The 25,404-nt window shown below is 45.3% G+C and overlaps 1 protein-coding gene across 2 annotated transcripts in view; it reads left to right on the top strand.

Annotated features, from left to right (window-relative positions):
* Positions 1-25,404, top strand: part of LOC119176178 (uncharacterized) — a 181,353-nt gene that overhangs the window by 90,061 nt on the left and 65,888 nt on the right. For both annotated transcript variants that reach the window (XM_037427333.2, XM_075877242.1), the window contains exon 8: positions 22,072-22,158. In XM_037427333.2, the coding sequence (XP_037283230.2) occupies positions 22,072-22,158 (87 nt within the window). The remainder of the gene's footprint in view (positions 1-22,071; positions 22,159-25,404) is intronic.

Genomic DNA, 25,404 nt, shown 5'->3' with positions numbered 1-25,404 from the left:
CTTGTACGCGAATAGAAAGGCTGGTGTTCAAGCTTCAGCGGCGTTTTTTGAAGAGGTGACGCATATTTACAACGCCGAAAAGGAGATCACAGGAGTGCTCACAAAACCTCGTTGAAAAGACTTGCCAACATGGTGATTCACGTGCACACGGTTTTGTGCGTCCAAATAGCCAGTTAGCTTTGCACGAAAACCTAGGATTCCATTCCTCCATGCGGAAACCCCTCTGGGTCCTGCCTCACTTGGCACTCTGAAAAGCAAGACTTCAACAAGTAACATTGCGTGCTCAAGCAATCGATTCCGGCCGTGGGTTGCAAAAAAAAAAGTGACATTTTTTGCGTAAGTGCTCCTTTGCTTATAGAGTCCAGAAAATAGGGGCTATTTATAACGCACACCAGTCTTATCTCCTATCACGGTGTGTTGGAAGTGGGGGGAATAGGGCGTAATGTACGACAGGAAGTGGGGATGGGCGTAAATTAAATGGTTGCCGTAAAGGCTTTAGGAACACTTCATTGCGCAAAAGATCCCCTCCTTTCATCTTGCTGTGCTATATACTTCATACCTTGTCATTTATTTATTTTATTTTTATTTATACAATACTGCAGGCCACAAATGGGCCCAAGCAGGAGTGGGGGTGTTACAGAGCCGTTAGAACAATTATACAATCTTTGGCGAGGTAAAAACAATAAACAGGACAATACAAAATATTTTGAAAACACTAAAATATTAATACAAAATTTTACAAGTCAAACATTTGATCAATAGATTTCAGCACATTGTCAGATGAAAGAATTTCATGCGGGAGGTTATTCCAGTCGGTTATAGTGCGGGGAAAAAAAGAATACTTGAAATTGTTAGTGCGCGCTGTGATAGGCGAGAACTTTGCAGAATGGTAATTCCTGGTGGGACGCGATGATAACGGAGTCAGGAAGGCCGATGTTTCGAGTCTGATATTCCCGTGTGATAATTGGAAAAGAAATTTTAGCCTATTCATTTTGCGTCGAGATTCCAAAGTAGGGATTTTATTCATCTGCATTAGTTCCGTCGGGGAGTCATAACGGCGGTATCGGTTGTAAATGAAGCGGACGGCTAATCTTTGGATTTTTTCGAGATTGTCAATGTCTTTTGTAGTATGTGGATCCCAGACTATGCATGCGTATTCAAGGCATGGTCGTACTATTGAGTTATACGCAAGAAGCTTTATGTTCGCAGGCGAATTTTTCAGTTTACGTCTTAGTAAGCCTAGTTTTCGTCGTGCTGAGGCGCATACTTTAAGAATGTGGGAGGACCATGTTAGATTACTAGTAATTATAACGCCAAGATATTTAAAGCTATCAGTTCGCGAGATAGGAAGACCATTGATTGTGTACTGATGTTCATATGGTTGCTTTTTGTTAGTAATACGCATAAATACGGTTTTCTCAGTATTTAGGTTCATGTCCCAAAGGTCGCACCAATTATTGATTGCGTCAAGGCTATCGTTTAGAATTTGCTGATCATTAGAAGAATTAATTGTGCTGGATAACAAACAGTCATCTGTAAATAATCGTATTTCAACGCCTTCTTTAACACATGATACTACATCGTTAATATAAATCAGGAAAAGTAATGGTCCCAGAACCTCTCCCGGGGGGACGCCGGAGTTAACAGGAAAGAAGTCTGAATGAGAGCCATTTATATCTACAAATTGAACGCGGGAATGCAGGTAAGATTTTATCCAGTTTATGATTGTAGATGGAAGACCCAGTAAATTAAGCTTGAAAATTAACTTTGAATGGGAAATTCTGTCGAAGGCTTTACTGAAATCTATGAAAACTACGTCGGTTTGGCCTGATTTGTCAATTACAGCAGAGAACGAATGAATAGAAGTGATAAGCTGAGTAGTGGTAGAAAGGCCCTTACGAAACCCATGCTGAAATGGTGACAGAATATTACGCTCATCTAAGAAGTTCAAAATGTAGTTCGAAATAATGTGCTCCATGAGTTTACAACACGACACAGTTAGTGATATGGGCCTATAGTTTGTTACGATGGCATTATCTCCTTTTTTAAACACTGGGACCACCCGGGCGATGAGCCAGTCTTTCGGGACAATGCCTTGCGACAAGGACGAGCGAAAAATTTCAACCAGGAAACGTGCAAGTGACTCGGCGTAGCGACGAAAAAATACATTAGGGATGTTGTCTGGGCCACATGATGTTTTAGATTTGATACTAAGAAGCATGGCAAATATGCCTTCAAATGTTATGAAATCTGGATCAACCTTAATCATTTGAATTGGTACACACGGACGGGTCAGAAAACACTGAGTGGAAATAGCGGTTAAATTCAATCGCGATTTGCTTAGAATCTCGAATAATCTCGTCTCCGAGCTTAATACATTCGACTGATTTTTGTTTCTTAGGCTGAAGTTTGCGCCAGAATTTTGCCGGATCACTTTTTAGGAACTGTGGCAGGGTCACCGAGAAGTAATGAAGTTTAGCTGCGCGTATATTATTAGCAAGTGTATCTTTTAACTTTTGAAGCAGCGGGCCTTTCGGTTGCCGCCTTTTCGTTTTCTTAACCTTGCGCGTTAAATGACCCTCCGCTAAGCTTTGTTTTGTGCTTGCCAGCTGTGGGTGAGGCGAGTTTTGGCTAATCCCACCAGCCTCTCAGACCAGTTACTGCGGGCTTTCTCTAAAAAGCAATCATACTCGTAGAAAAATGTTCGATATCACCTTTCTCGGGCAAGAATAAAGAAATCTGAACAAACGGGAAAATCCAATCAAAATAACCAATCATCCAATCAGCACTCGTCACCACAGTGGTGGAAGGAAGACGATAATCTGTGACCTTGGTAAAACGGTTATTTACAAAAGCGTTTATTCGCAAAGCCCTCCGTAATAGATAAGAAGGGGAAAATGTGACACGAACCGCGCTGCAACAACGCCACATGTCGATCCCCTCCTTACATCGTGGGCACCAGTGAAGTCAAAAAGGCAGGAGTCGACGTTGCCACAAGCCTTCCACCACCACCGGCAGTTTCATCTGCTGGCCCAAAGACCTTGCACCTGCGGAAAGAGCGCAGGGCATTGTGTGCGGGATCGCGAGCACCGGCTAAACCAAGTACTTTTATAAACAAATGTGGGAGCACAGGAATGACTTCCCTCAAATTAACAATGAACCGAGTGCAGAGGCAGAACATTGTAAGTGGGTTGGCCACCATACCAGTCTCGACGGCGCGGTGATCTTCTAAACAAAAAGAAACCTTCGCCGGCGGCTACCCTTTGAATCCTGGCACAGTCAACAGGCAGTGGGAGACAACAACCGCACCACTGGGGGCACTGCCCTCCCTCTACTTCGAGGGCTTGCAACGATTCGTGGCAGACATCCCGGGCCTTCTGACCCTGGAAGAAAAAAGCCGACCAGGCTTCAAAACTTTGGGTTTCTTAATATATATATTGGCTGGAGTTTTGTTTTTTTCAATTTTTCTGTTATCCCAACCAAGCATACTTCTGCCGAATGCTCACCCTTGAAACAATACAGATATCTGTGCTGCATGTCCTAAACCCAAAGAGTAGAGCTCGTTGCTGTGTTTTGCAGCCTGTCTGCATTTCTTGAGGCGTGCAAAGAACCCAAAAGCTCAGATATATATAACTTGAGCCTGGGAAAAGCCCGTGTTGTCAAGCTTTTCGCAGAATGGACTGGGCGAACACAATGACAGGTGAGGAACCGCCGAAAGGGCTTCTGCGTGTCGAACCTGACAATGAATAGAAAACAGTTTGAATAAGAAAAAAAATAAAAATACAAAAAAGGGGTGCTACTATGTTGTGTTGGTACGAAGTCCTGAAGTGCAGGCTTGCTGGCAAAATGTTTAGAAGCTCCTCATGCTCTCAGGGGGTCACAAAAATCTTCGACAGCATTACAGTTTGAAGGAATTCGTTTTTGTCAGTGACTAAGCGCCGCGCATGAAAGGAGCGGTGTGTTAATTCCTGCCCCCTCCTCCTTGGAATCCACTCGGAAAGCTATCAACGTATAACATGGGACTCTTTTATCGCAGAGCAATACATCGAAAGAGCATTTGCGAGCGCCCATCCCGTCTCTCTCATTCTTGTGAATATTTTGTTTTGCACTCCGTAATTTCTCAATCGCCACATTTACTGATGCAAAAAACAGAAGCGGGGTCTGAGGACAAGCAGTTCAATGCAAGAGAGAGTGAAGAGGTGCTCGATGCTCGCGAATCCTGCTGCTCTGTCGCCTTAAAAGCCGCATGATTTATGAAGGTGGGATACAGTGCTCATTCTCCTTTGGTTTCGTACATAATTGTAGATCAAACTAAATGTAAATCATGATGTTGCGTAATGAAATTCCGTGGAGTTGCATATGTGCCAGAACATGCTGCACGACCCAATCTCACGCACTTAAAGCCATGTTCATTTATTTCAAACAAATGTGAGTTATATTAGATACACAATAATGAAGTTGTGGACAACTATTCAGCTTTTTCTATCGTTATTCCGATATGTGTTATTCTCTGAGAAATGATCATACGAGTTTTGTAGCAGGCATGAGCATAAATTGCTCATTATACTTTGTCATCGTCTGCAAACGGTGTACTCTATAAATGCATTACCTATTATCATCAAAGTTGAAGCCAGTGCGATGCATAAAATCACTATTACATCACTAAAAGCTACGGGTTTTTTAGGATATACCCGAAATGTCTGGTAGTAAATTCTAACTTCAAATTGTGAGATCACGCCGGCGCGAACGGCATCAGCCCATTGATTAAACAAACTGTAAACAAATTTTTAAATAGCTGTGCACCTTGGAAGTAGGCAGTATACATTAGCTTTTTAGTCATGTTAGCATTTTAATGTCGGTATCTCATCTCAGTGGTGTATTTTATGTCGTGATTTCATTCCGTGCTTTCAAGTTAAGGTTATCACTTTTATTCGAAGATATGAGCAAGTTGTTTTTATCAAGAACCTTCATTGGAATGAGTTCCGAAGGTGTGGGGAATTAGACAGATTTACAATTCGGAAAATCGATTCTGTGGCTTTACAAGCCAGCACATACACGATTACAAGGCACGCCATAAAATGAGACTATAAATATTTGTAACTATTTGTATTTGTAAGGTCAGCAAAATAAAAAGATGCCCTTATTAAATAAGCTTTTTTTTTCGCATAGGACTCACAAGGATCCAGACTAACCAAAATTTAGCTGAATCGAGTTAGGTACTCGCTCAAACTCAGGCTCACTGTGGTAAAACTCAGCCGGGCTCACGCGGACTGAGGCTTACTCAAGTATAAATCAGCCGGACCCACTCAGACTTTGACTCACGCCTCAGTCTGAGTCTTTCGATTCCTCTGATAGGCTCATCAGTGAGTTTGCCGACTTATAATAGGAACACATCTCTTGTTCACATCACGCGTTGATGAAGACTTTTTGTGAGCGTTCACGATGGTGAAATATGGGGGAATGAGAAAGAATGGAAGGGTGGTTGCTATGCCCACATGAGGATAATAGGAATGATCTTTACCCATCTACTTAAGAAGAAACCAACGAAAAAGACGAAGGCAGCGTAGTAACCAGGAAAGACAGGTGCTGCACCTAAAACTAGATGTTAATAAAGAAAGGCCTACAAAAATTAATCAGAAGCACATGCTAAAAAGATATCAAACCACAGTTGCACAATTAATCGTGCATTTTTTTTCCAACAAATGTTTCAAGGTGGTACGAAGCAGCCGATTTCTTTGGAACACCAAAATATCAACACCAAGTATACTCACTATTTATACCGCGAGTTCTTTATCTGCGAGGAAAGCTGGGGGATCACTCACACGACACTTCACTCAGTTTTGATTGCGAAGGCTTCACGGGTTTCGCGTTCGATCTTTTTTTTTTGCCAATGACATTCAATGATTTGGAAAAAATGCCTTTGTTATGCGGCCTTGTCTAGAGAGATCAGACGGGTCGAGGCCTAGTGACACCTACAGACAGTGGGAACATCCTTCAGGCACAAAACTGACTTCTTCGCTAGATTCTGCATGCCCAATATATCAGTGTCATTGGCAGAGGAAGAAATAGATTGAACGTGAAGATTTTGAATCCTTAAAAAAAAACAACAAAAAAAGGGCAAAGTGCACCACATGTATAAGTGATCCTTTAGTTGTCCTTACACCTAGATAAGAAATTCGCATTGCAAGATAGCGATCGCACGTAGCGTTGATCATGGCAGCGGGATGTTTGTACCATTTTGACATGCTTCTTGCCTTTGTTGTGTTACGTGTGCAGCTGTGCAACGCTTCAGCCTATTTTTCATGGATGCTCTTCTAGTACATGGGTTTGTGGACTTTCTGCCATAAACACTTTGCTGGATTCCTTCAGGTCTACCTCCTTAGTTTGTTCTTCCAAAAATATTGTAAACCAACTTGCCGAGCAAGCTACATATCATCATCATCATCATCAGCCTGACTACGTCCGCTGCAGGACAAAGACCTCTCCCATGTTCCGCCAGTTAACCTGGTCCTGTGCTTGCTGCTGCCAATTTATATCCACAAACTTTTTAATCTCATCTGCTCACGTAACCTTCTGTCTCCCCCTAACTCGCTTCCCTTCTCTGGGAATCCAGTTATTTACTCTTAATGACCAGCGGTTATCCTGTCTTCGCACTACATGCCTGGCCCATGTCCATTTCCTCTTCTTTATTTCAACTATGATATCCTTAACCCCCGTTTGTCCCCTGATCCACTCCTCTCTCTTCTTGTTTCTTCAGGTTACAGCTATAATTTTCCTTTCCATCGCTCGCTGCGTCGTCCTCGATTTAAGCTGAATCCTCTTTGAAGGGCTTCAGGTTTCTCCTCCCTAAGCAAGTACCGACAACATTCAGCTGTTATATACTTTCTTCTTGAATGATAGTGGTAATCTACCAGTCGTGATTTGATAGTGCTTGCCGAATGTGCTGCACCCCATTCTTATTCTTCTAGTTACTTCAATCTCGTGGTTCGGCTCTGCGGTTATTACCTGCCCTAAGTAGACATAGTCTTTTACAACTTCAAGTGCACTATTACCTATTTCGAAGCGCTGCTCTGTTCCGAGGTTGTTGTACATTACTTTTGTTTTCTGCAGATTAATTTTAAGACCCACTTTTCAGGTCTCCTTGTCTAACTCCGTAATCATGAGTTCCAATTCGTCCCCTGAGTTACTCAGCAATGCAATGTCACCTGAGAAGCGCAGCTTACTAAGGTACTCTCCATTAACTCTAATCCCTAACTGTTCCCATTCTAGGCTTCTGAAAACCTCCTGTAAGCACGCGGTAAATAGCATTGGGGAGATTGTGTCCCCCTGCCTTACATCCTTCTTGATTTGTAATCTGTTACTTTCTTTATGAAGCATTATGGTAGAAGTTGATCCGCTGTAGATTTCTTCCAGAATGTTTATATATACTTCATCTACGCCCTGATTCCGCAGTGTCTGCATGACGGCTGAAATTTCTACTGAATCAAATGCCTTCTCGTAATCTATGAAGGCTCTCTATAGTGGTTGGTTATATTCTGAGCATTTCTCTATTACCTGATTGATAGTATGAATGTGGTCAATTGTTGAGTAGCCTGTTCAAAATCCTGCTTGTTCCTTTGGTTGATTGAATTCTAATGTTTTCTTTACTCTGTTAGCAATTACCTTTGTATATAGCTTGTATACTACAGAGAGCAAGCTGATCGGCCTGTAATTCTTCAAGTCCTTGTCATCTCCTTTCTTATGTATTAAGATGATGTTAGCATTCTTCCAAGACTCTGGTATTCTTCCCGTCGGGAGACACCTCGTAAACAGGGTGGCTAGTTTTTCTAACACAATCTGTCCTTCATCTTTCAGTAGATCTGATGTTACCTGATCCTGACCAGCAGCTTTGCCTCTTTGCATGCTCTCCAAAGCTTTTCTGACTTCTTCTATCATTACTGGTGGGGTGTCATCTGGGTTACTGCTAGTTCTTATAGTATTAAGGTCGCGGTTGTCTCGGCTACTGTACAGATCTCTGTAAACTCCTCCGCTATTTCAACTATCCTATCCATATTGGTAGTTATTTTGCCTTCTTTGTCCCTCAGTGCATACATCCGACTTCTGCCTATCCCAAGTTTCCTCTTCACTGCTTTGATGCTTCCTCCGTTTTTCAGAGCGTGTTCAATTCTCTTCATGTTATAGCTTCTTACATCGCATACCTTACGCCTATTAATCAACTTCGAAAGCTCTGCTAGTTCTATTTTGTCTGTTGTACTTGAGACTTTCATGATTTGAGGCTTCTTAATTAGATTCTTGGTTTCCTGGGAGAGCTTGCCAGTGTCCTGTCTAACTATCCTGCCTCCAACTTCCACTGTACACTCCGTAATGATACTCGTGAGATTATGATTCATTGTATCTACGCTAAGGTTGGTTTCCTCACTAAGAGCCGAGTATCTGTTCTGAAGCGGCACTCTGAATTCCTGTACTTTCCCTCTCAGTGCTAGCTCATTGAATGGCTTCTTGCGTATCAGTTTCTGTCGTTCCTTCTTCAAGTCTATGCGAATTCGAGACTGTATTATTCTATGGTCACTTCATCGTACCTTGCCAACCACTTCCACATCCTGCACGATTCCTGGGTGTGCACTCATTATAAAGTCTATTTTGTTCTTATTTTTGCCGTTAGGGCTCCTCCATGTCCACTTGCGGTTTTCTTGTTTTCGGTAGAACATATTCAAAATTTGTAAATTATTGCATTCTACGAATTCTACTAGTAGCTCTCCTCTGGCGTTTCTAGTACCGATGCCATAATCTCCTACTGCCTGGTCTCCAGCCAGCTTCTTCCCTACCTTTGCATTAAAGTCGCCCATCACTATAGTACACTGTGGTTTTACCTTACTCATTGCCGATTTCACGTCTTTGTAGAAGCTTTCAACTGAAGCGTCATCATGGCTGGATGTAGGCGCATAAGCCTGTACCACCTTCATCTTGTATCTTTTATTCAGTTTAATTACGATACCTACCACATATGTGGTGTCCTTTTTGAAACATGGTTGTGACAAATCTGCATCTATAGTTAGTTGAACTAAGTCCGAGATAAAAACTGGTTAAGGAAAAGATTACTTGGTTTCATAGCGCAGCGTGGAGCATCGCACGGTGTGCAGGACAAAGCACGTTGAAAGTACAAGCCCACGCTTAAGTGTTTTGTCCGCATTCATCTTCTTTGCATTACTTCACAGTTCACACAGCCCTGCTGCGGTGGTCTAGTGGCTAAGGTACTCGGCTGCTGACCCGCAGGGCGCGGGTTCGAATCCCGGCTGCGGCGGCTGCATTTCCGATGGAGGCGGAAATGTTGTAGGCCCGTGTGCTCAGATTTGGGTGCACGTTAAAGAACCCCAGGTGGTCTAAATTTCGGGAGCCCTCCACTACGGCGTCTCTCATAATCATATAGTGGTTTTGGGACGTTAAACCCCACATATCAATAAATCAATTCGCAGTTCACGCAAACTTAATTTATAGGGATCACTACTTCGTCCAATATTGTTGATCTTGCTCAACCTGCCGCTACAATGGGGATCGTTTTTGTTTGATAGAGTATTTCGTGTAATAATTGTCATTTTACCTTTCTTTATTTATTAAAGGCCATGCATGTGGCCCAGTTTTCTAGCTGTTTTTTTTTTGTAAGTATGCCCTAAACAGCTAACTCTTCTCAGTTCTAACAATATTGTTATGAGTAACTTATTTATTAAATTATATACGATGGACCATGCTCGGCGAACAAGATGGCGACAGTTCATCAACAACCAGCAACCGACGTCGTCTTTCTCTTTCATACAGCAAGGCTGTGGCGGCTGTTATGTATCATTAACCCCCGGCAGTAGAAACTCCGTCTCGGTGCTTGAGTTACTCGCATGCGGTAGAAGGAAGGTGATAAGGCTTGAGTCTAGCTAAGTGCATGATGGCGCTCGAAGCTGACGATGATGACGTTGGATCGGCTGGAACGATCTCGTATGTAACGTCAGTCACCTGACGAACAACGCGGTATGGTCCAGTGTAGCGTGACAGCAGTTTTTCAGAAAGACCTACACGCCGAGTGGGGGACATGAGAAGGACAAGGTAACCTGGTGAAAAGTGCACGTTTCGATGATGGGAATCGTAGAGCTGTTTTTGGTGCTCCTGTGAGGCCTGCAGATGGCTGAGGGCGAGTTGGCGTGCGTGGTCGGCTTGCGCGAAGGCTTCGCCGGCATACTCAGTGATTGAGGGCAGCAAGGTGTCAAAGGGTAGGGTGGGTTCTCGGCTGTATAGAAGATACAATGGCGAATTGCCAGCAGTGTCTTGACGTGACAAATTATATGCGAACGTCACAAATGGCAAATGAACGTCCTAATCCTGGTGGTCGGCCGCTACGTATTTAGAAAGCATGTCAGTTATGGTGCGGTTGAGGCGCTTCGTAAGACCGTTCGTTTGCGGATGGTACGAAATGGCAAACTTGTGCTTGGCAGAGCAAGAGTGCAGGATTTCATCAACGACAGCTGACAGGAAGGTCCGGTTTGGTCAGTGAGAAGTTGGCGTGGAGCTCCGTGTACTAAAATAATATCATATACCAGAAAGTCTGCCACATCGATTGCGCAACTCGTCAGAAGGGCTCGTGTGATAGCGTAGTGTGTCGCATAGTCAGTGGTGACAGCAATCCATTTGTTTCCTGAGCTGGAGTTCGGGAATGGACCAAGCAGGTCGAGGCCAACTCGAAAAAAAGGTTCAGTGGGAATGTCGATGGGCTGAAGGGATCCAGCTGTTAGAGAGGATGGTTTTTTACGGCGCTGGCAGGGCTCACAAGCGGCGACGTAGCGTAGAACAAAATGGGCAAGACCAGGCCAAAAGAAACGACAATGTACACGGTCGTATGTGCGAGAGACACCCAAGTGGCCCGCCAAAGGAGCGTCATGAAGATGGTTGAGGTCAGTCGCACGAAGATGTGCTGGTATGACTAGGAGTAAGTCATGGCCACATGCATCGAAGTTACGGCGATACAGGATCTCGTCTTTGACCAGGAACATTTGTAGAGATGCGTTGCGAAGTATTGACTCAAGCTTGTCAATGATGGTTCGCAGGGAAGCATCCCGGCATTGTTCGTGGCCAAGGTTGAGTAGCTGCGTCACAGACAGAAGGTCTGGATATGTGTCAGTATGGGCAGCTTCTTCCACAGGGCAGCATGATAAACAATCCGCATCTTGATGCAACTGCCCTGCTTTGTAGGTTACAGCGGACGTGTATTCTTGTAAACGTAGGGACCAACGATCGAGGTGTCTTGTGGGATCCTTGAGTGAGGCCAGCCAGCAGAGCGCGTGGTGATCGGTGACTACTCGGAAGAGACGCCCGTATAAGTATGGGCGAAACTTGGCGACTGCCCTCACAAGAGCGAGACACTCACGCTCCGTGATTGAATAGCTGCGCTCAGCGGTAGATAGCAGTCGGCTTGCATATGCTATAACATGGTCATGTCCGCGTTGTATTTGCAATAGCATTGCTCTTATGCCGTGCCCACTAGCGTCAGTGCAAACATCGGGTGAAGCTGATGGACAGAAATGAGCTAAAATCGGCGGTGTTGTAAAGAAGGTCGTGAGCTGGGAAAAAGATGAGACTTGATCAGCGCCCCAGAAAAACGGGGCGCTCTTCTTCAGGAGGTTTGTGAGTGGGCGTGCAATGATCGTGAAGTCCTTAACAAAGCGTCGAAAATACGAGCACAAGCCCACAAAACTGCGAACATCCTTTGTTCACTTCGGAACAGGAAAGTTCGTGACTGCGCGAATCTTCTCGGGATCCGGGTGGACTCCTGCGGCATCGACGAGGTGGCAAGTACGGTTATTTGATGACGAGCGAAGTGGCATTTCGAAGAGTTCGAAGCCCGGCTCGACGAAAAACTTCAAGAATCGCCGATAAGCGATCGAGATGGGAGTCGAATGTGGGCCAGAAAAGATAACGTCATCTAAATAACATAAGCAGGTTGACCATTTAAACCATTAGAGCAATGAGTCCATCATTCTTTCGAATGTGGCTGGCGCATTACAGAGACCGAATTGCATAACTTTGAAGTGATAATGACCGTCAGAAGTGACGAATGTGGTTTTCTCACGGTCCATCTCGTCTACAGCGAACTGCCAATAGCCAGATCGAAGGTTGATAGTGGAAAAATACATAGCACCGTGAAGGCAGTCTAAGGCATCGTTGATTCTTGACAACGGGTAAACATCTTTCTTAGTAATTTATGTTGAGATGCCGATAATCTATACAAAAGCGCCATGTTCCATTATTATTTCTGATCAGGACGACAGGAGAAGCCCAGGGGCTACACGAGGGCTCGATTACGTCTTTTGCAAGCATATTTTCGACTTCCTGTTGTGTGACTGTACGCTCGGACGCGGAAACGCAGTATAGACGTCGGTGAATGGAACTCGCGTCACCAGTATTGATGCGATTAGTAACAAGGCTCGTTCGGCTTAAGGCCGTGCTGGCGAAGTAGAAAATGTCACTATAGGACTCCAGGACCTTACGGACGGCTTCCACTTGATCAGGAGCAAGGTCTGATGGTACCATGCGGTCAACGTCGACGCCCGATGAACGTGATAGAGTTGGGTCATGGTCTGAGGTGCAGCAATCATTCACTCTTGAGGGCTCAACCGTATGGTCTTGTAAGGCAGTAATGTCGGCTAGGGAGATAGATACCTTGGTGAAGATTTGGGCAGTGAAGGCAAAATTGACAATAGGAAGGCATGTGCGGTTTTCAACAATTGTCAAAATCGTGTGCGGAACAGCGACGCCATGCGTAAGCATCATGGCATGAATCGGTGCCATGATGTAATCGCCGTCAGGTACAGGTGGCATAGAGAAGAGGTCAATGTGTTTAACACAGTTATGCGTAAGGTGTACGAAATCAATGCAGCAAAAACTGCTTGGGGTTGGGTTGGTCGGATCAGAAAATAGAGGCATCTCAAGGTCAAGAGCCGGCTGAACAATCTGTAAGGGCCGAGAGAGCTTTTAGAAAATCGATACCTAGAATTAGATCATGAGGGCAATTTTCTATAACGGTGAAAAGAAGAGCAGTGCTTCTATCGGCAATAGTCACACGGGCAGAGCACATGTCAATAATGGCAGCAGTTCTTCCATCGGCAAATCGAACCGCTCGGTTCAAGGCAGGTGTGACAACTTTCTTTAAGGGGCGACGAAGAGCAGCACTCATTATGGACACATGCGCGCGGGTATCGATCAACGCACGCACAGGTACATTGTCTACGGTAACGTTCAACAAATTCCGGGTGGTCGGTAATGTTGCACGAGGATTTTTTGAAGAGGTCGTCGTCAATGCAGCTCCACCTCCAGAAGCTGCACTGCCTAGTTTTCCAGTTGCGGGCGCTGTGAATAGGTCGGAGAGGCAGGACAGCATTGTGGGGGCGAACGAGATTGACAGCGAGCAGGGGATAATAAGCGGGCATAGCAAGGTCTCGTCAAAGGTGCGGCAGAATCAGAGAATGCGGTCGGCATAGGTTAATGAAAATCAAATGCTGAGGACGACTGGTCAACAGAAGTGGCCTGGGTAGGAGGCCCAAAGTGTGCCGGCGGAGCACAGTGATTGCGGCAGTGGCGAGCAATATGACCGACGCGTCGACATTTAAAGCATATAGGCTTGTCGTCCAGTGTAAACCATTTGGACGAATTGCGCTGTCGAGAGGAGTTAAAACCAAAGCGAGGAGCGGAGGGACGACGATAAAAAGGCTCGACAGAGTAGACTGGTTGGATAGGGTGTAGGCCGACGTTCGATAATTTTTGACGAACAATGGCTTGTATCGGTGAGATCGTGGTTGGAGAAGAATCGGGCGTTGAGAATGGAGTGACTACTGGCTGAGCTGCCTCGACCTCACGACGAATGATGCGGGTGAGGTTGTCACATCAGGAAATTTGGCGGACGGCGTCATCGCAAGAGGAAGTAGCAGCTGTGTTCGGCAGGCGCGCGATGCCGTGAGTGACGCGGCGGGCTTTAGCCTGCTCTAGATGGCGGCATTCTGTCGGGATCATGTGGATGCTCGTGACATTATTAAAAACCAGCAGGTTGAAGGCATCATCAGCAATTCCCTTGAGGACGTGATTAACTTTCTCGTCTTCCAACATGCACTGGTCGACCTTGGTACAAAGCGCCAAGACGTCAAGTGTGTATGAGACATACGATTCAGTAGACGTCTGGGTGCGAGTGGCAAGTGTCTTCTTGGCAGCGAGCTGACAACCAGATGAATCGCCGAAAAGATCACGGATCTTCATTTTGAAGAAATCCCAGCTTGTGATTTCGGCTTCATTGGTTTCGAGCCATGTACGCAGCATGCCGTCGAGGTAGAACACAACATTGGCGAGCATGAGCGTGGGATCCCAGCGGTGGGTAGCACTGACTCGCTCGTACCAGTGCTGCCACGAGTCAACGCCGATGGTACCGCCAGCGAAGAAAGTGCCAGGATCCCACAGGGGTGGCAGGGTGACGTAGGTTGTCGACTCGGCTGGAGAGGCCGATGGTGATGAGGCACTGGCAGTTGAAGTAGCCGAAGAGTCCCCGGTGTTGCGACCACTGCACGTCTCATGGAGGTACGGGAGTCTTCCACCTCCACAAATAATGTTATGAGTAACTTATTTATTCAATTATATACGATGCACCGTGCTCGGCGAACAAGATGGCGACAGTTCATCAACAACCAGCAGCCGACGTCGTCTTTTTTCTTTCATGCAGGAAAGTTGTGGCGGCTGTTGTGTAATAATATCTTTCATACACATCGCGCTTCTTCACAGCCCATCCCGAGCTCAGGCGCCCACCCGTCGCATAAGAACTGCCTTTGCTCTTCGACTCGCTTGCACAATCATAATTATGAATATCTCAGTACCGACTTTTTACACCTGTTATCATTGTTCAAAGCCTGCCTCACATATTACATATTCCGATTAGCTAGAATATGTCGACAGTCCTCTCCAAACGTCACCATAGGCGCTGTCGCTGACCGGGATTCGCTGAAATACAGTGATCTCTAAGTATCTTGAAATAATAGTTTAAATCTAATCCACTATATTAGGAGCACTCGAGAATTTTTTTTTCGTCCATTTATTTAACTTGAAATGGCAGGTGAACTAATTTCAATGCGTTTGCGAAGTGGACAGAATTAAGGCCAGACTGGTGGCAGAAGGTGCAAAATAAACGTAGGTTAGCTGAAAAAAATTTTTTTTGAAAATCGTGTGCTGAGAGAACACGTCGGCAGCGGCGGCGTGCCGATCTGTTCGCCTCGGCGGCGGTGTAGCAAAAACTGTTGGTGGCGGCACGCCGACCCCTTGGCGCACACCTCTACGCAGAGGTTCCAAGTTCGATTTCGCGCGCCGAAGTCTTTTTTAATGTTTATCTTTCTTGCATCTTCATATATATATAGATATACATATATATATATATATATATATATATATATATATATATATATATATATATATATATATATATATATATATATATAATATACATACACACGTATATTTATATATACGGTGAGTGGCGCTGACGCTGGCGGCCATATAATTTAATATTAACAGAGCGGGAGTGCTTTGCTATGGTTTGGGAGGTACAAAGATTTCGCCCATATCTTCACGGCCATTACTTTACAGTCGTCACTGACCATAATGCCCTCATCTGGCTTTCGTCATTAAAAACTTATCGGGTCGCCTTGGTCGCTGGGTGCTTCGCTTGCAGGAGTATGATTTCAAAATCGCCTACAGGCCATGAAAGAAGCATCAAGATGTTGATGCTTTCTCTCATTGCCCATTGCCCAACCATGATAACTCGCAGTCGCCACTTCTCACTGAAACCGCTTTACCCAACTCAGCGGTGAGTTGTTTAAGATATGGCAGTCCATCAGTCCTTGTGTCCCGTCAACGTATCGACCCTTATTGCCGCTATTATAGAACACTTAGAAGGCATATTCGCTCCTCCGAACGGCCGACTTCGTCGACAATTTGACCAATTCAAGGTTCACAGTGGTGCCCTGCATCATTACGTTTATGAAGCCAGTGGAAGCAACGCATACCACTTATACCAAGATCATGGCAACTGGATGTTTTTCAAGCATTTCACGACAATCGCAGCTCCAGTCATCTTGGTTGCCACAAAACGTACGAGAAAATACGAAGTCCCTGCACCTGGCTTGGCCTTTCTTCACTCATTGCCAAGTATGTTGCCTCATATGTCCACTGTCAGAGTCGCAAGCGACTCACCACAGCTTCTTCCTGCCTCCTCCAAGCTCTTTCTTTCTCACTTTGCCTTTTCAAGTCGTTGGGATAGACTTGTACAGCCCTCATCCCGTAACCTCCAACGAGTATTTGTTGGATTGTAATGACTGTTGACTATCTGACTTGGTACGTGGAAACAGTCTCGCTACAACCTGGCACTGCCACAGAAGGCTGGTTGGTTTCTGTGCAACATGTATTTAGGCCACAAAGTGCCACGAGTTCTGCTCAGTGGCCGTGGCGAAGTCTTCCTCTCTTATGTTGTTTCTGAGGTTCTGTGCGCCACTAGCACCATTTACAAGACAACTTCTACTTATCATCTCTAGACTGTAGACAAAGGGCTTGACAAAACGTTTTCATCGCGCGCTCTCCGACATGATTGCAATGTACACCTGCTCCGACCTCACGAACTGAGATAAAATTCTGCCGTTCAAGACGTTCGCCCATAATACAGCTACGCTACGCACCACCGGCTTCTCTTCCTTTTTTCTTATCACTGGTTGCCCACAGAGTTTCGCTCTGGACGTCTCGTTTCCATCGGCTCCGGCAACCTCTGCAGGTACATTATCCGAACAATATCCGTCTCGCCTCGCACACTGCCGTTACATTGGCAGAATCAACACCAACATCTTTCAAGAAGGAAAGTCACACTACGACTCAACTCATCGTGCTGTCATCATTTCTCCAGGAGACGTAGTTCTTCTTTGAACTCCAGTGCGTGTTCCCGGTTTATGTGGAAAAGTCATGAGTCTCTTCATTGGCCGCTACATGGTCAAGAGCCAACATCCCCCGTCATTTACTTTGTTTCACCCCTGAGCCCTCCTTCCAATCATCACTGTCGTGGCACAGAAATCCTGCATGTCTTTTAGTTGAAGCCGTATAGACAACGCAATTCTTAATAATATCGCGCAGCAAGGCAGCCGCTTCCAGCGCGAGAAGGAATTGGTGTGAGCACAGTTGCCGACTCTTCATTGTCATCTGGATATATCATCTTTATTTGTAAAACTTCATCTCCAGATATCATCAACATGTGTGAGCCATAGTTCGACTCGAACAAAGCCGTGCCTCACAATATATAAGGTTATAACGGCATTGTATAGCTGGCATCTGCAGCCTTATTGGACGTGAGGCCCACCATTGGAGGAGCGTGCGCAGGGTTGGATCACGTGATCTCGCCTCGCTCTGGTGAAAGAAATCGGGCAGTTGAATGTGTTGTTTTAAACCGCGACTTTGCGCTGTTTTTGCTTTTGAACCGCGTTGTTTTGCTCTCACTTCATCTGTGCGGACTTCTGCAGATTACGCAGTCCGGAAAGTCGCTGTAAAGGTTATAGGCGTCGTGCCACAGTGACGGCCGCTGGTAGTGCCCCTGTCACCTCTCTTTTTCTTCATTTTTGTGGTTGGTATTTCAAGCTCATGTGGTTGAAATGAGCACCGACTAGGTATGTTCACATAAAAGCTGAACGTTCTGCAGTTTCTGCACGGGAGCTTTGTTCACAACGAAAAATGAATGTGCAAACAGTCTTAATATGTGGGGCTATGTGTATTTGAAATTTTCCATCACTACATTTTAGCGTGTGCATCATTGTCTGAATTATGAGACATTCAGGAAAAGCCCAGAAATGCAGTTCTTTTCCCTGAATTTTTCACCCTATTTTGGTCTATTTCGTGGCCAGTTGACCCGGCGTGTTCGGCGAGCGTGTTTGACGAAACCTTCTTTCTTAGATCATACATGTGCTGTTCCAGTCTTTGCTAAAGCTTACTTCTCTCGCGGAAGTAACTCTTACTGCAGTTTGTGCCACCCCTCCTCCTTCCCGTGTGTCCGTGCCCATGTGTGTACCCAACCTTTCCGGCTCTCCGTCCGCCAGTGGCGTAGACAGGGGGTAGCACACCAAGTCTGTACACCCTCCCTTCCTCCCCCACCCCCCTAAATGTTTTCTCATGGCATATAGCGCACAAAGTAACGGTCGACCACATATGCCGGCCTGGCCTTTATTTTTAAACAAGGTGGTGCCCCCTTAAAAAAAAATTGGCCCCGTATCTGCTTGTTACACTGCAAATGTCGTTGAAAGACGATAGTCTTGCGTCTGGAGAGAGTGAACAAAACACATTATTTGATCTTCTGCGCTGAAAATAGGTGAATGGTATTCTGGAGGCGCTGTTTCAGAGTGCCTCGAGCGTGCAGCGAAGGCGAACGAGCGCATCAAGTCACATCACACGTGAGTTATCTGGCAGTTATCATGAAAAACGAAGCACGCGGCGTGCACGGCCATCTCGGAGGTGATAAGGTGTAGAACACAAGGCGATGGGTAGGTGCCACCACCATGTCGTCTTGGCAAAGCGTTGGAAACACTTGCTTTTTGGTGCAAGCGTTGCATGGTCAGTGCAGCGGGATAAACGCTACGGTCCTTAGAATTATTTATGTATGCCTTTTCTAGTATAAAGGCACACGTACAGAATATTGATGTGTTGTTATGGTGCCTCAGATATGCAGAATAATTGCTTTTTAATGGATAATCGCACAAGTATGAACGCTAAAACTTGAGCAATATTAGTGGGCACTGCGGATGGGGTCTGCCGTTTGGGGTATCGTTTGGTGTAGTTTGAGGTATTGTTAAGGGCGGACAAACAGGCAAATGTACTTAAAGACCAAAATTATTGCGTCGAAGGTCCCCAAAAAAAGACTATCATCTTTAAAAAATTCTGCCTGCGCCCCTGCCCATGGCCCCTGCCGTCCACAACTTCACCTTCAGGGTGGCCCATAGCCACGGCCACTTCTTTTCAATGTTGTTTTGATCTACAAGCGAAAATGCAGTCAGCTTCGAGAACTTGTTTATCTTCTAACTGCAGTAAAATGTCACACAGCTTATGAATGAAGCTGTAAAAAATCTGGACATTGGTGTTTGTACTGAATCATAAAATTGCCATTTAGGTCACGATATGCAAGACCTCAGAAGATACTCATTCAAGGCGCAAAATAACACAGCTGGCTGGCAGGCATACAGTGCATTTGCTATCGTAGCTGAGCCCGGTTGGGATAGACTTTTTGACCCTGATTTACCCCTTTGTAGACGCTGTGGAATGAGCCAATCATTCATAATTTTTACCCGTGCATGGCTCGATAGCGATCAAATGTGCACCGTGTGGCAACCACAGAAAATTTGCGCAATAAATATTAGGATCATGCGGAAGAGAAACTTTGCCTCGTGTAAAATTTTACCTATAGTTACAACTCTGAATGAGGCACGCGTCTATGTGTGACTCACGTTTACCCGCAATCACATCAGAAAGGTTGTGGCTGCATGGGGCTGTAAAAATGCTGTGTTGTTTTTCACAAAGGGGGGAATCTGCTTCCGCTGTGCTTCGTAGGCCTATGTGTACTAAACAAAATTATAAATTTGTGCTTGCTTGTCATGTAAACCACAACCCATCTTAGATGCAAATCTACAATGAATTAAGTAGTGTGGTTGCATAAATTTTTTACAGCGAAGCTAAGTTTCTTTACCGTTAATACCCATTTGATGCTTCAATTCGAAAAAGAACGAGTCGTTGCCTTTTACAAAAGCAGCGCGCTCTTCTTTTATAGTTTTCATATAGGTGGCCATAGCAAATGACCCTGGCAGTCAGGCATTATGGGAAAGGTAATTCTTTTTGGTGGAGTTATTAGCATTTCATACAGCTAGTGAAGAAGCTGCAGCAGTATGAGTTGACGTTATGAGCTGAGGAGTCCAGGTAGAGCTGAGAAGGAGGGTATGATATATAATCATCCGTAGCAGCCTTGGTACACGACATGTCACTAAATGTGTGGTGTGTATGTTTTAATGATGCTCTAGCCTAAACGCTCACAAAACTTTAAAAAAAAAACCTTTCAGGGTCCCTTAAGAACCTCTTGGAGTGTAATCGAAAGGCTCACTGTGATCACTGCATTCGAGGAGTAGTTTTGCCTACCTGAAAAGTTGTGAAGAAATATTGAGTCAAATGTGTTGCATGCCATTGAGACCGTGAGTTGTCTATTTGTACCAGGCCAACTTAAGGTGCATCTGAACATAGTGTGTAAGTGGAAAGCATAACCCTCCTTCTTTTATTCCTTGTTGCAGCCCTTATGCATGTGAGCTCAGCGCTAATCTTTGTGTTCTTTTCTTCTTGCTGAAGGTGTGAGACATGAAAGGCCTTGCCTGTTGTCATCTTTGGGACTAATTTCGATTAGTTACTGTGACTATACTGTTAAAGGGACCCTGAAACACTTTTTCAAGTAACCGTGGGATGAATTCACTGAGAGCTTATTGCCTCACGAGTTGAACGGCGCAAAAATTTCGAGAATCCGTCCAGTATGAGCAGAATTACGAAGATTTGCCGCACGCTGTAATCACATTCTGTCATCTCTTCTTCCGACGAAAGCTCTGGAAGCTAAGCAGGAAGGAATGGCGTAGGCAAAGCAAATACGTCATGTGCACCTTGTGACCTTGAGCGCTGTTTTTTTTTCTTTCAATATGCAGCTTTTTCTGTTTGACCGCGCGCGCACATGTAGACAAGTCACGGCCTCCTACGGCGATCCTTGTAATGACCGAACGCGCCATGTTCAAATCAGCGAATGGCTGATAGAAGGCCTTCTACGGGTGATTTTTGAGCTTCCTTCGTAATTTGTAGAGATGGGAGAAATCAATTTTTCACTGACTTTGATAACTTATTGTGAATTCGAGGCCGCATGCTTTGCTATAATATTTGCCTCGCGTGTTCTGGATAGCCTCCAATACAGATCGGCCACATTTTCTGACCATGCTCACAAAGTGTTGCAGGGCCTCTTCAAATGCCAAGTGCATTGAGTCATGTGCTCTGCCAATGCATCTGAATTCACTGAGATAGAAAGGGGTGAGTGGATGCTCAAACAGAAGCAATTTTATGTTGTGTGGAAGGGGAAGGCCCATGGCAGGTGGTGAAAATGCTGATTCAGCTGCACAGGGGAAAGCTCAGTGTGCACTTAGCATTTAACTGCATAATTATAGTGTGGCCTACACCTGTGCCACTTTCCTTACTTATGTGCTCGTAATTGGTTTGTAATACTGAGTGACAAACACCACAGATTATTATTTATTGTGATGTCTGCCTGTGCCTGTTTCATGGTTGTGCTTACTACATATTGAACTAAGCACATCCGAATAGCTCAATTATTATTATAACTTACCTGCTGAATATTTTTAGGCTTCATAGTGTTACTCTAGAGGCAACAGTAATATAATAAACAAAAAGTACAATAAAATAGTATGTATACTTCTTGAAAAGTGCATGGTACAAGTCTGGCTCATCTTGTATTGCTTTGGGAGACATTTAAGTCATAGGTCTCGCTGAAATCTCATTGAATGCATATGTTATCTCAAAAGGACAATAAGGCTTGCTAGGAATCAGCAGCAATCGACTGGCTGGCCTTTTTTGTGTCACGAAATGGTGTAGAGCATTGTCCACTCTTAAATGGAACACTTACGTTGTGTTTGACTATTGAATAATGAAGTAGATGTGAAAGCCTGCAGGCAATTTTTTTTCAAATATATATATATATATATACATACATACATACATATTGTATAGATGTCTCTAAAACATTTTGTCATAATGTTTACCTAATAATTTTATTTATCCTGGATTTATCTTTAACCTTATGTTCTCTTAAAGATTAGACTATACTGTAAATAAGTTTTAGAACATACATCGCACACTATTCATCAGAAAGTGCTCTTTCAAGAACAGTACACACAGTAGCGGTGCCTTTTATTCACTACTGAATCTCTTTTTATTCATTTTTAGAGAAAAATTAGAAGAACGACTCGAATGGACATTCAGCTCTGAGAAGCACATCGGTGACTTTATGGACGGAATTTTTTCTATGGCTAAGTGAGTACCTCCAAAATTGTCTGTGTTGACAAACTTGTAGTGCACTGTACATGTCACAGGTTTGCCCTTTGTGGTGGCCAAATTTCAGTGCGACTGAACCTAATGGGCTTTTTTGCAGTCATATGACCCCATAGCATCGGCTGGCTGAAGAGCCTGTGTAAATGTGCCAGCTTCATTATTATATGCAACCACCATGTAGTTAAGTGGCTGTCATGACAAACATAAGCGTCAGAAAGCAGTTTTTTTTTGCCCTTTTGTGTCAGCAGTTTGTGCAAAAGCTTCCTGCTTATTTCTATTGTATGTGCATGTTTACTCATTGTGGTTAGAGGGATGTAAAAACAAGTGTGTTAGTGGTTTTTCCGTTACTATTGAGTAACGTATATACTCGTGTAATAAACGCATTCTTTTTCTCAGAAATGTTTAAGCAAAGTTGGGGGTGCGTTCATTATGCGGGGCAGATTTTATGAACACTTTTTTGGGATGAGTTCACAGTTTCGCCGAAATCACAGTTTCGCCAAAAGCGTCAAGCAATGAATGCGATAGCAACATATTGGAATGTTTTACAAAGCAAGGCTAGCATTTTCAAAAGCAATATTAAATTTAGTAAACATGCGCTAACTTAGTAACCAAGTATCCTGCAGCACGGACACAGTAGATGACCACAACAAGGCTCGTGCGTAGTGACTGCATCATGAAAAGCACCTCCCGTGGGCAGCACATGCTGGTATTAAGGGCTATACGTCGTGTGTCGTCGCTGGTGGCAGTTATGTGCAGAGCGCGTCTATAGGTAGACAGCTACTCCAGGTACACTTTTGGCACCATTTTTTCGTGTTGAGAGAGCAGCCCGTAGAAGTTCCCTCCTGCTGGGGGGCAAGAGCCACGCACTGATTTTTACTGCGATAGCGCGGCAACCATAAGCGTCCTCCCCCCCCCCTGTTCACTCAGAAGATCAGCGCGCACGCAGATGACCCCAGCCAGAGAGGCGATGTTCCCTCCACAGAATGAGGAGGCTAGCGCATTCTTTCCCGTATGTATATTGATGCGTGTCTACATGTGGACGAAAACGATGAAAAAGGGATTCAATGGACACGAGGTAGTGGGCCTTTAGCTTCACTCAAGACCGAAGAAGACGATCTTGTGGCTCAGCTGTTTAGAACATGCTGCTTTCATTGTCTCAAGTTGTACCTGTGTTTTGTTCATGTTGTACAGCGACACTGGTGGAGGTGCTGGGCCGCAACCCTGTCTGATGCTCCACACGCCCGCTGGGAGCCGTTCATCGAGTACAGACGCATTGTCACCTGTGGAAACTCTGGTGCATTGCTCCAGTCGACGGTTGCGAGGCTTCGCGCCAGAATCTCACTCGCTCGCCGGAATCTGCTAGGCACCTCAACCAATGGCCAACGCAAGCCCGCAACAGGTGCCCCAAGGCAGCTTTCTGACGCACCCAGTTGCCAAGGTCAATCGGTGGTCGGAACAGGAAAAGCTTTGTCGCGTCTATTTCTACCTTGACGACGGTGCTCGTACTTGGTATGAGAATAGAGAAGGCAATCTGTCAGCTTGGCCCGACTTTCGACAGAAGTTCGTCGATACCTTCGCCAATGTCGATCGAAGAGACCGTGCGCAGCAGTTATTGGAGCTACGAGTTCAAAAACCCAACGAAACCGTTGCAATGTTTGCCGAGGACATGACTCGTCTCTTTCATTGAGCTAACCCGCACATGACGGAAGATAAAAAGTTGAGTTACCTCATGCGCGGTATGAAGGAACAGATTTTTGCCGAGCTACTGCGCAACCCTCCAAGTACCGTGGTTGACTTCATTTAAGAGGCTACGGTTATTGAGCGGGCCCTTCATCAACGCTGCAGGCAATATGACCGCATGTCTAGCAATGTCCCAATCAATGTTTCTGCCATGACGTCTGAGAGTCGGAGCTCCTTGCGAGACTTGATTAGGGAGGTAGTTCGCGAAGAACTTCAGAGGTTACGGATTCCGGTTGCTGAAAATCCCATCGCGTCGGTCACTGAAGTCGTACACTACGAAATCCACCAAGCGTTGTCTACGGCTGGTCCTGATGCTTAGCACCGTCCTATGAGCTACGCTGCCGCTCTCCGACGTCCATCACCCGCTATGCCGACGCTGTACCACCAGGTGCCAATGGCCCCTTGGTCTCCGCCGCAAGAGAAAACACTGCAACCACCCATGGGCGTCGACGCCAGGGAAGATACTCAGACATCCACCGACCCGAAAAACAGATGCATGGCGCACAGTGGACAGACGCCCACTATGCTTTCACTGCGGAGGTGCAGGCCATATTGTTCGTCATTGCTGGCATCGAGGTGATTCATTCCGTTCTCATCGACCTTGGTTTGACGGTCGACGTGCCAACGACCAATGCACTCCACGCCGTGACGACACCTCTTTTTATAGACTCGTTCTCACTTTAATGACGGCTGTACCACTGCAGAGGAGGCAATGCCTACTCACCCTCCTGGTCTGAGACGTCAATCCCGCTCTCTGTCTCTCGTGCATTCGCCTTTGTCGCACCGCCGCACCAACTCAGACCTTAATACAAGAAGGTCACCTAGCCCTCGTCGGCGAAACTGAGGGCAGTGACCTCCGGGAGCAAGGTTGCAGGCCATAAAGATGATGATAAGGAGCCCTCACAGCGTGACGTCGTACAGCCGATAAGCCGTGAAAACGATGAAATTGTGACTGCCGACCTTAGTGTTCTTCTTGATGGCCAGAAAGTGACAGCTTTAGTCGACACTGGTGCCGACTTCTCTTATCAGTCAGGACCTCGCCGACAGCTTCAGAAACGTGAAGACGCCGTGAACGGGCCCTCGTATAAAAACGGCAGGGGGCCAGTTATTGATGGCCTCTGGAAGATGTACCGCAAGAATTGACGTCAGAGGTTCTCCTTTTACTGCGTCGTTCATCGTTATCGCCGCATGCTGCAGAAATGTAATACTTCACATGGATATTTCATGGAAATATGGCACCGTCATCAACATACCAAGAGCTAAATACATTTTGCAACAGTTTGGGCTTACCCAATTCTTCAGAGGCACGATTAAACCAACTGCGTCTTACTAATGATGACGTTGTTCTCCCTCCTAAGTCATGCACGCTTGTTTGTGTGGCCGCCGCTGCTCAGTTTGACGCCGAAGGAGTTGCAGACCAAATAAACTCGCTGCTTTTCACCCACGGTATTTCCGTCGCACGAGGTATTGTCAGAGTTGCGGCTGGAC

Source organism: Rhipicephalus microplus, chromosome X, assembly GCF_043290135.1.
Source record: "Rhipicephalus microplus isolate Deutch F79 chromosome X, USDA_Rmic, whole genome shotgun sequence".
Taxonomy (NCBI): Eukaryota; Metazoa; Arthropoda; class Arachnida; order Ixodida; family Ixodidae; genus Rhipicephalus; species Rhipicephalus microplus.
The sequence above is the reverse complement of the archived record's forward strand: the minus strand, read 5'-3'. Positions and strand labels throughout refer to the sequence as shown.